We start from the raw sequence: 12,164 nt of genomic DNA on the forward strand, positions 1-12,164 counted from the left end.
CTACATTGAATTAATAAAATATTCACCGAGTCAAGAATGTTAAATTAATTTTACTGTTTTAGACACACCCTTTTAGCAAAATTGATTAGAATAAAAGTATTTTTTAATTCAAAACACAGTAGTATTTCTTCCAGTATTAATATGTAGAACTATCTAATATAACAAGTCTTCTTTTTTTAATTTGTTTTTATTTTTTTTTTATTATTCCTACAGAATAGACCATGGATAAATTTACTTTTCAGCCTACCTGAATAATCAGATTCTGTAGAGCTGGTGTGTGAGCAGGCTGACAGAGAGGCAGCCAAAATGAGCCTCCATGTGAATCCTCCAAGCAGTGGACTGTGCTTGTGTGCCACTTGTTCAGCGCAGTAAACTACAGAAATACCAATTCCTTTGGTTCTTTTTCTGGATTGGCTTCTTAGGCTGGGCTGAATTGAATATTTGAATATGCTTTAATATAATATGACATCTTTTATATGTGTATTTTTGTACAACAAAATAAGAATTTAATTTATTTCAGTGGGCCTTGCACCAGGCAGCTTAAATGTGACAAAGAAATATGGAAAATGCTAAGGAAAGTACATACTACTTGTGTAGGTGTGCTAAAACCATATATATCTCATTTTCAGAACATGAATAATATCTTGTTATAGAATGTAGACCAACCAGCAGCTCTCTAAATAACTATATGGTTTCTCTTAGCCCACATTTTAGCCCACCTACATTTTTATGGCTGTTGTGCAAAGAAACAAGAAGAGGGACAAAGTAATGGGAACTAATAAGACAGATAACTATAAATATGTAAATAAAATAATAAATATCAGTGTAATTGCATGGTATGATATAAAGATAAATAGGTATGCTCTTGTAGTTTCCAATGACTACAGAGATAAAACTAAGAACAGGCTTAGCTTGAAAATATCTTGATTAAAGAAAATATTGAGAAAAACCTGTGTATGACTAGAAAAAGCTTGGGAGTAGGGGCTGGTGTGCCAGAGTGTGTCACAGATTTTCAGTATTTTATTTTTTAAAATAGAATGGACTATGGTCTTGACTTTGGACTATAATAAGAGTTGCTGTGTAGATTTGGAGTTATTATTTTTCAATGACTCTCAGGAGATAGATTGGAAAGCGGTCTGAAGAGAGAAACTACAGGGGAAAGTACATCATTTATCAGATCAATAAACTGCTATGAGGCTGAGATGCACATGGGACACTCAGTGAGTCTAACCTGTTCTAGCAGCCTTTGCCTTGTACTTTGTATTAGCTACGGAACAGTAGAGAAGTCCACACACTCTCATACATTGAAATAACATTGATGACTATAAAACAATTAGGGAAGCAAGCAAATCTGCTGCAGAATTTATGTGTATATATCTTTCAAGTATTTTTTGTTTGTTTCTACATAACCATTTCCTGTGCTGATGCTGATATAAATCATCTGTATATCCAGCAATAGCAAGTTACTCTGGGTTTATATTCCCTTATAGCTGAGGACCGAGGCTGGCACAGTGCCTTCATGCAGTTCAAATTAAATACTCTTCCCTATGCAAGAGTAATTATGTGGTGATGAATGTGGTGAGTAGTGCACTGCTGGAATGAATGGTGACGACAGGTGTCCAAAGTGGATCAGGTTGCAGGGGTCTGTGGTGTAGAGAGAGGAGCGGTGTTAAACTGAAGGGAGTAGGGCAAACTTGGAGCTACAGGCAGAGAGAGACAGGGAGAGCTCACAGTGACAGAGACCCCTGTCTAAGCAGCTTTTTGTTACGAGTCATTCGTTGGAGGGCTTTCTTTATTCCCACTGAGCTGGAGGAAGAAGGGAGTAAATGCTCACATTAATCTAATCAAGTGTTTTCCTTGATTGTTTTTGTGTTGTTTACTGTGGATGTTCTAATTCACTTTATCCTTTATGAAAGGAGGAAACCACCTAAACCCAGATGCAAAGTCCTTACAGTTTGATCTGTGATAATTTATAAAGTTATCTACTTCTAAAGGAGATTAAATTAGTGAGAGAAGGAATTCAGTTAAGGCTCTATCTAGAAAACTATTTGTTGAAGCTACTGCTTTATTAATTTGACCTGTGTTGAAAGGTTTAAAAGATTGAAACAAGTCCAAATTTCAAATTTCAATCAATCATTCATTACAAGTTCTACTGACTGCACATGAGATTTCATTTGTTTTAATGCTTAGGATGCTTCTGAATGTAGAACTAGGCTCTCTAACTTACCTACACCTTGTGAGCAAAACAGGTAATTCCTTTAACATCTGTCACATATTCATGACTTTGTGTATAATAAGCCACTCTGCTCGACTGAAATGTTGAAAATTGTCAGTCATTTATAGGATTGATTCAATTTATAGATTTTTTGGTGATTTTTTTGTTCCAATATTAGCCTTTTAAAATGTTAGACAGTGCCACAAATATTTTTCAGGACTTTTCTTATATGTAGAAAAAAATTATGAGTTCAGTTTGTGCTGTATCAAACATGATCTCTTAATATTATCCAGATTTCAATTGAAGGAATATTTTTTGCCAACTAGTGGTATATAGTACCCTTAAGTCCACCTGAGTTTTGGCATCCATTCAATGCTCCTTTGGAACTCTAAACCTCTGAAAAATTAAGAATCATGTAAAAGGAAAAGGAATACTACAGCCAGTTTTTAAAAATGAACAAAATCCTTTTGTTCTTGCTTTCTGTGTATATTTCTTTCACTGTAGTTCTAAGTCATTAAATTGACTTGTATCTTCCAAGCTTTTAATTAAATTCTTCATCATACTTTGTATTTCCCTCTGTAGTATAATGAAGAACTCCACTATGTAGAGCCGTGTCTGAATGGAACATTAGTTCAAGCAGACAGAGCCAACAAAGAGGTAAGGAATGAAAGTAACAAAACAGTGAAGAGCTGGGATGCAGTGGGTAACAATGTGCTATAATGACCTTTTCCTAGTACAATGCATTCCATTATTAAAATTTATTAATTATTCTACTCATGCCATTTCAAAGGAGTTTTATGTGACTCCATAGAAAGAAAGAAATAATCTCCTACTCAGTTTGGTTGAATAAACTTAATGGAAAATTGCAGGAGTCATTGAAAATTTACTATTAATAAAGTTTGGTAATTATTTTAAGTAAAATATTTCAACCACTTTAAATTGAACTATCATTCTGTTAACAGAAATTACCGAGGAAGAGATTGCATTCTTAACTCAAAGTAACACTAAAGCTGAAGCAAAATCTCCAAACAAATGTAATACTATAAGAATAAAAGAATTTATCGTTCCAAACAGGTCTGTCAATATAATAATGTACTCATTCAAGAATGTTCTGTGAAAATGTTCCGATTAGCTTCACGTTGATAGAATTTTTTAGGAAAAAGAACCCATTATGGTGACTACAGTGCAAATTTTATTTGAAAAGAGATTGCGGTATGAATCTGTAGCTTGAAGTTTAGTTTATTGCCTGGGAGTTTTCTGCAGTGGTTCTGTGCAGGCACACTTTAGGAGCTGAGGTAAGATTGTTATGCCATGTGAAATTGTGAAATAGCATGGTTGAAAAGCCCTGTGATTCTTGTAGAGGGAAAGGCCTGGTAGAATGAGCCATGTCTGTTATTATGGAGCTTCTTCCTTCCTTCCTTCCTTCCTCTCCTTAAAGTTGTTTGTCCCTCTGCCCTGAATGTTGCCAATGGCGGGAGAGGGCAGCAGCCATACATCTCTCTCTAAGTAGCTTCTATTTTCACTAAAAGAAAGCAAACAGAAAAGTTTCAGCTCAACACTGAATTCTGCTTGACACCCAGTGTGGCAGTTCATTTGTGCTCATGTTGGCATTGATCTGTCACAGGAAGTAGAGAACACAGCTCTGAAAACACCCTTTGAAGGGTGTCAGTGCTGGGTCTCTTTATGTTCACCAAGACAAAATGATTTTTGATGTTGTTATGCTGATCTTTACTCCCTTGCATTACTCCCAAGAGTTCTTTGCATTTTATCTCTGTCCCACAGACATGATTCTTCATGGGCTTCTTCTTTTATATATTTGATATTTACCACTGTAGGTATCTAAATATCATTTGGTTGCTATGTGGGCATGAATTGTTTCTACTAATTTAATGTTGAAGTCCCTTATTTGTGAGTTGTGATGCAGGTCTCTAAATGAGCACATTCTAAATGAGCCACATGAAATCTGTGCAAGTTCTAGATGCAGACCTGAAAAGTCATGTGTATTGCCCAGATGTCCTGTCTGGAATTAATTCTACATTTAACCTTTCCATCATTTTGCAACTTATCAAAATGCAGATTGCCCCACACCCATATGTTAGTTAATGTCAGATTTATTTTAATTTAATTGATGAAAAAGTTTTTATGCCACCCAGATGCTCAGATTTTACAGAACTCAGTTTTTCAAAACAACTAAGTTCATATTTTGTTTTTTCAGAGTAAAAGTTGATATAATTTCTGATTAGCAAAAGTATTTTATTTATTTATTTACAGAATAACTTTGTCCTTTGTCTATAAACTGAATAATATATGCAATATTTGGGGGAATAATTAAATATGACCTTTTTCCTAGTTGGTTATATTAGTGATGTAGTTTATGCTCTTTCCTTGAAAGGCCAGAACTAGAGAAAAAAACTGAGATAGGTAGCATGTAATAGTTTGGTGCATTTGTATATATCATGACTTTGCCAATCTTCATTTCTTTCTTACGTGAGCTTATATGTTCTTATATCATTTTTCTAGACACTGTAATGAAGTTAAAAATTTATTTGCCCAAACACTAGAAGGCACAAAAGTTCCATTGTCCCCAGTATAGCTCAGAGTACAAAGTAAAGATTGTGCAAGGAGGTGGACAGCCACTTAATCCTGCACGAGTAATTCAGTTATCTTGCTCCTGAACCCAGTTAAAAACAGCTTTCTGAAATATCTGATACTGTTGTAAGATGTGATACAGTGTGATTTGACTGAACTGACACAGGAAATTCACCTGGGGGCCTCATCAAAAACTCAGTGAATTAACTGAAAAAGTTCTCTTGAATTCATAGCTCTTTGGTCAGCCCCATAGAAAAGAGATGTCCTAAAATGTTCATGTGCACATTCCAAAATTGATCCAGAGCTATCAGAGTATTTAGCTGTGTTTTGGAACTCATCAAAAGTATTCAACTCTTTGGGTTACAACTTTTATTTCTGTGAGTCTCCCAGATACACCAGACTACTCCTGTAGTTTTTTTTGGTGCATTGTAGTATCAGAAAAAAAGTAGATAAAATTACACTTTCCCATCCAGTCTTACAAGGTAAATTCTCCTTTGCAAGTTCACTGGTAATAATAATAACTCTTTCCTTTTATTTGTTTATTAAATGAGAAAAAACCCAAGATAAATATCAAGACAAAGACTGTGTTTTGTAGCTTTTCCGGGCAGTCATTGTCAGCGTGTGACCGTTTCTGTACTGGCAAAGTAGAGCAGGAGATGGACAGGCGATGGTTTGATGTAATCTATTGTTTCAGTTTACATGTGCCTCATTTTTTTGAATTCCAACCTGGATCTGAAAATGTAGCTATATATTTGGTTCAGAACTTTCTATCCTTCATTTTTATGTCAAATATTCTCCTCAACTGAATGGGTGCAAGGATGATCACACCTGTTGCTAACAGTATAACCTTTACTAGCACCAAAAGAAATACAAGTGTTTAAAAAAAGAACACTTTTTCTTTAGCTGGCAAATATCTATTCTCAAATGATAACTTTAAATAGAAACAATTAAAATTTGCTGTAATGGTATTTCATGTTGCTAAAAGTTTTCTTTTATGTGGAAAGAGGAGAAGTATGATGTTGATGATTGCGGGCACTGAATTTTTAGCAGTTCACTCTACCACTCTTTTATGTTGCTATTCATAGTCCTGACCTTAACACATGTATCACTTAATGCAGTGCTGTGGCTGGAAAAATGCATGGAACCAAACACTTTTACCAAACTATTAGCTTATGCTGGATAAACTTGGATTTCTCCCATTTTGGCAGGGTATTTCTCTCTCTCTCTCTCTTTTGTTATTTTATTTTATTTTATTTTATTTTATTTTATTTTATTTTATTTTATTTTATTTTATTTTATTTTATTTTATTTTATTTTATTTTATTTTAATCATAATACCTGAGTTTCAATATAAAAAAATCCCATTAAATGACCCTTGGGGGAAAAATCCCCCCTGTGACATGCACAGATGCACACCCCAGTTCTTGGGTGCATCTTGCTAGGTTCATCTGACATCACTTCTACCAAATACAGGCAGTTCTTAGAACCAGAAATAAGGAACTACTCTGAGATGTTTGGAGCTTTTAATCTCACGAGGAAAGCAGCTGCCTCAATAACTCCAAATAAAAATTCTCCCACAGGATCAGTACCACAGTCTATATTTGTCTTGAAATTTTTTATTGAAGAACTTCTGCCTTTCTGCAAGGCTCAGATGTTTTCAAATGGAATCTTTCCACTCTGAGGATGTCACTTAAACATTCTGAATGGCATTTGTATTTAATGTCTCAGTTTTAACAACATAAAGGGAGAGAATCCAGAGGAATAGCTGTCCTTATCACTTGCACTTCATTTGTAGAGAGCTAAAGGGCAAACCACGCTTCTCAGCAGGAGAAATAGGGATAAATTATACTAATTTGGAGGTGCCAGCAGAGTCAGCCCCGCTCACCCCAAGCCCTGGATGGGCACAGCCTTGGCTCGCCAAGCTCAGGCAGGGGTGGATCCTGAGCTTGCCTCCTGCCCCAGGCAGCTGGGCTCCAGCCTCTGTTCCCATGCACAGCTGGGTAAAACAACACCTGGGAGCATCTTCAGGGAATGGAAGGATTTTTTTGTAGGCTGCAGGAAACAGCTTCAGGGCTTCTAGCAGCCTGGGAAATGAGTGCTTCTTAGTGGTGTTGGTGCTGAATGTTCAGTCGGATTACAGGTAGCAAATGAGCATGCTCTTGCACATTCAGGGATGGGCTGCAAGAACTCTTATCCATAATGTTCAGGGAATGTAAAAGGCTCCACAGAGCCAGACTTTCAGAAAATTAAATTAGTTTTAGGAAAGAAAAAGAAAAAAAAAGAAGAGAAAAAAACCACTGTCTGGTTTATACATTTTCTCATTGAAACCCTGTCACTCTTGATTGCCTCCACACCTCTTCTCTTTTTGGGATGGAAATAGTATAGTAAACACAGTGTTAACTCCACACATTGGCTCTAGAACACTTAGAGAACACATCAATTTCTGGATCATAGTAGTAGGGGAACTACTCACCTAAAAGAAAAAATCCGCTCTCATTAAAGTATGAAAAAGCATTTAAAGCATTGTAGCTCTCTTATATCCACTCTGTGGTGACACTCTCCTTTCAGTAATGTATTTTAGTTTCCTGTTGCAAGCACCAGGAAAGATATTACAAAGCCAACATCAGTTCCATCTCTTTCCTTTCATTTTTCTCTCTCTTTCAGGTAAGAACACATACCTGACATTGCAGTAAATCTGTACAAAGTGCACACAGAGGAAGGAAGCTACACTTCTCTTTGAATAACACCCCAGTTACTATTGATGAAGCATTCTTTTCTTCTAGAATATGCAGTCTTCATTCCATTTGCATCTTTACTTAAATTAAGAGTTAAGATTCAACTGGAATATATATACTTGAACTCTTTCTCAGAACTATATTATTAGTAAGGGGTGAAAAGTTAGACTTCTTCATTTGTGTGATTCAAAGATTCTTGATCCTGCATCATTTTGTTAAGTAAGGAGAGCAGTCAGACAGAAAACAAAATATAGCATGAGTGCTTTTACCTTTGCAATGTTCAGCCTTGGTAAATGAATGTCTTGAATACTGGTACAGATTTCATAGTGATTGGTGTAGCAAAAGCAGGACTGTTTTTTGAACAAGCCTAACCCCTAACAAGTTAGGGGTTACTTGATCAAGACCACTCCTTTGTTAAAGCATTAATAAATACCTGGTGTATTGCAGTAGATTTTTGAGGTACACCAAATACATTTAGTATCATTAAGCATTTTAATGTTTAACACATCCACTCATCTTTGTGATGGGAACTGAACAAAGGTTGGAGAAAACACGTTTTCAACCCTGAACCTCCAGCATGTAATGTGCTTTTCTTCAAGAAGGTGTGAAGATACTTTGAAAGAAGTAATGGTTCTAAGCATCTGGATTTCTTCTCTGCCAGCTTAAAGAACAGCCAAATAATACAGACTTGAGTTGTAAATCTTCTTTTAACTTTAGTTTCTTTTACTGCTAGCAACAACCTACAAGGAGGAGATACTAGTATAATTTGTATAATCTGTTTAGAAACTTCCCCAGGTTTTGAGCAAGTCGTTCTATTAATTTTCTGCAAAATTGCTGGTTCTGTAAGTGCTTCTTGTGTGTAGCTTTCAGAGCAATGAGGATCTAACTCAACATTGAATTTCTGTCAGGTACACTTCAGAAAGCATTCTTCTTTTCAGAAACTTAATTGAATGGAGTTTGCTTGTTGTATTTGTAAAAGACAAAGTTACAACTTTGAATATGACAGTGATGTGAGTGGTGTTAATATATGTGCCACCAGTTTTCCTAGGATACACGTAGGCATCCCTGTACTAGAATTCTTCCAAGATAGAGAGTTTCAGCTTTCATTTTACAACAGGAGAATATAGTAATTTGTTTTTGGAATAATTATAATGTCAGGTGGTATGGCAGGTGTCACTGTGTCTCCACTTATTTCAAAAAGTTTTCACAGCCTAGCGATTGTCATAAATTTTTGTGTTGGCACACACCTACAGTGGAGTTCAGTTTAGATATGTGGATATTGTAAACTATCCCTAATTTGCAAAGCTTGCTTTAAGTTTTGTTTATCACAAAAATTAAATCTGTAATTATACTGGGTAGCATATCTGAGGTTGAAATTAATCTGTGATCCTAAATGTGGTTTAATAATATAAAGTGTGCAAGGGATATTTGAATTTTACCAGACTATTTTATAATTTGGCATTAGTGTTAAACAGCTGCTACCTTGAAGTGTATCAATTTGCTATACACAAATTTAAAGAAGAGTGGGAAATAGTTCAGACACTATTCTGTCACCGTCTGCACTTTCTCCACAAATTACAAACATGTGGAACTGCCTATTTTAATACTAGTTTTCTTGGGCCAAGAGGTTTTCATCTTTGAGAAACTCCATGTTACAATTTACCTACCCCAAAGGAATCAAATGACAATCTGATTTAATGTAACTTCAGATTTAAAGTAACAATATTACAATATACATTCCTCTTTTATATGTTTTTTTAATGTACTATATATGGGTTGAGGACATTTCTCTGTAAATGTTTCCAGATGAAATATATCATCTTCTAGATGCACAGATAGGCACAGTAACTCCAAACTAAATCAAGAACTTACCCCAGCGTAAATTCGAATGACAGAAATAGACAGATGTAATGTATAAGTTCCAAAAAGCTTTTGTTTTTCTATGCAATTACCAGAAATTAAATAACCAGAAAACTGATTCAGCAAAGAAGCTGAGTGAAATTGCCAATAAGAGGTTGGTAAATACAGATTTTGCATATTGAGTTTTATTTAAGCAAATTACTTTTGCATATTTATCTCTCCATCTCTGTCAGTTCTCAAAAAAATAAAAAAAGAATCAACTGCATTGCTTAGCTGTTAAACTGCATTGCTTAGCTGTTACCCCAAAATAGTGAATTCTCACTGAAGTCTGCTCTTATTTTAAAACTGTCGAGCTGTTATAGACCCTCGAAACTTTCAGTGAGCCCCTGACCACTGAAATTTGGTCTGATGTTTTCTATTGCAGTAACTAATTTGCTTAAGAAGAATTTGGTTTTAATCTGAGTATATTGAATCTTGAGCTCTTCATTCAGCATTGTTTTCATGATGATTTTTTCCAAAAAAAGCCCCTTCTTTTCCAACACAGCATCTTAGGAAGCAGAAGGAGTTGGATAATCATTACAGTGAGGTAACCTGTAATTGCCCCGACAAAGGATTTGGAAAGGGGTGATGCCTGAATGCATTTTACACATGTGATGCACATTTATCTGTCAGTACATGTGGGTAAACCTCCCTGTGACACACAAGTGAACATCACTCTCCCACCTCACAAAGGCCTTCTGATTGGTTTTCTTCCCCATTTATGTGCTAGTCCATCTTCACAAATCTGATAAATCTTTGCCAAGTATGTCCCAGAACCATTTGGAGTTACAGCATGCGTGGATAGACATGGGAAATAATTCTAGAAGTAACAAGGACTTGCAGTGAAGCTGACAAGGAAAGCTGGAGGAATGTTGAACTCATTAATGATGCTTTTCTGTAGGAAGCTCAACCTTGTCAGACAGTTAATAGCAAATATCATGTTTTTCCAGTGTAACTGTATAACCTCTGTGCATATATTAATTGTGAGCTGTTCCTTTTTGGAATCAGTGGAAAATGCTTTATTCATTGGCTTGAATCCATGGTCTTGTACCCAATCTAATTTGGGTACTCCTACGCATCAAAAGCAGTACCTTATTTTTGGTAAACATTAGTAGGCTCTAATAAAATATTTGAAAGGTACTGGGAACTTGCTGGGACACATATCTGCAGCATATTGGCTTAAAAAGAATGAAATCCAAACTTTGGTGGTTGTAAAAAAATATTAAAGTCAATTCTGAAGCCCTAAAGTAAATAAAAATAATTTTAAAAATGCTTTTTTTTTTTTTTCCCTAGATAAGTGGGAAGAGTAGAGATGGGGACTTGATTTGGTCAGATTATGAGAGTAAGCATGCTATTGGTTTCCTTCCATTTTGTCAGTGCCAGAGAGATAAAATAAAGGAAACAGGTTTCCAGGATTTCCAGGAGAGAGATTTGATATGAACCATGGCAAGCTCAATGTATTGAGTGATATATATCTATGTGTGAGACTTTAGGTGGTCTCATGTTAAAATGCATTAAAGCAACCTGTGAGGTCTTGTCATCTGTGTACCAATTAAAAGGTGAGCCAAGCTCACTGTTGTGACAAGCTTTGTCATGATACTTGGGGAAAAAACCCATTGGTATAATTCTGAAAATGTTTGCTACAGTAAACATGAATTCTGGGCATTTGGAATTGCCTCAGCTGGCATCTTCTGTGGTTTATTTTGTGTGTCTGAGATGAGCTGGCTGTCACAGCTCTTACCTGGAACTGGAGAATTGGAGCTCAGTTCTCTGTGTTAAGGTGTCATTGCCTGCTTTCCCACGTGTTTGTTTCCTCAGACGTCAAATGAAGTTTGTTCTTTTCTTTTTATTCTTGTTTGGAAAGGATAAAACTTTGAAGGCTATGGAGTATTCTTATGTTATTTTAATGCAGGCCGAAGAATTTCCCTGATGGATGTGCGGACAGTGGACTCTGCTGTTTGCTTGGAGGGTGACCACCTTCCATATGCTTGCAGGATGTAAAGATTTGTCTTCTTGTGATCATAGATACAATTCAGCTTGTCTAATCTCAATAAACTTGTGAGGCCTCTAGAACAGCCTCTAAGATAAGAGAGCAGTAAAAGGAGTTGCCTTGGAATTTCCTGAGAATTGCCACCAAATTTTCAAATTACTCTTCAGGTTTTGTATGGGCTAGATAAATCCGAGTCTCATTTTGGCTATGAATTTGACATCTTCTGCCACAAAGGAAAAATGCAGTTTCTGGCCTTCATCTCAGAAGAGTTTTTAAATTGCCTGCAATGACCTGGAATCAGGAAAGGAAAATCAAAGTCTTGCCTTGTGTTCAGATTTCCCCCTCTACCTCCCTAACTTTGGCTGTGCTCTGGATCATGAAAAGTGCTCTGAATATGTGTCAACTCCCAAGCACAGATTTGCTGAAATAAATTGCTTGAGTTATTTGAATTCATTAACTCTTAAATCCTAGTAAACCAAAAAGTAGGAAACTAAGAAAAGAAGTAACAAAAATGCAAGTTGCCATCATATTTTGAGAGACAATTTTACCTAATCCCTGAAGTATGAATACTTAATGTAATCATCTAACCAAGTATGATCCCAAATCCCTACACTTGTTCATTAAAGTGTGAGGCTAGAAAAGAGGAATACACTAGGGTGTACCAAAAATGCTTCCAACAACCTCATTATAAGAGAAATTCCAAGTTCAATTATGTTAATTGGTTATGAATTTGTCC

The 12,164-nt window shown here is 35.9% G+C and overlaps 1 protein-coding gene across 1 annotated transcript in view; it reads left to right on the forward strand.

Annotated features, from left to right (window-relative positions):
• CACNA2D3 (calcium voltage-gated channel auxiliary subunit alpha2delta 3) overlaps positions 1-12,164 on the forward strand; it is a 388,427-nt gene that overhangs the window by 180,756 nt on the left and 195,507 nt on the right. Inside the window, exon 9 of the mRNA XM_058844987.1 lies at positions 2,798-2,872. Coding sequence (XP_058700970.1) covers positions 2,798-2,872 — 75 coding nt within the window. The remainder of the gene's footprint in view (positions 1-2,797; positions 2,873-12,164) is intronic.

Source organism: Poecile atricapillus, chromosome 9, assembly GCF_030490865.1.
Source record: "Poecile atricapillus isolate bPoeAtr1 chromosome 9, bPoeAtr1.hap1, whole genome shotgun sequence".
NCBI lineage: Eukaryota > Metazoa > Chordata > Aves > Passeriformes > Paridae > Poecile > Poecile atricapillus.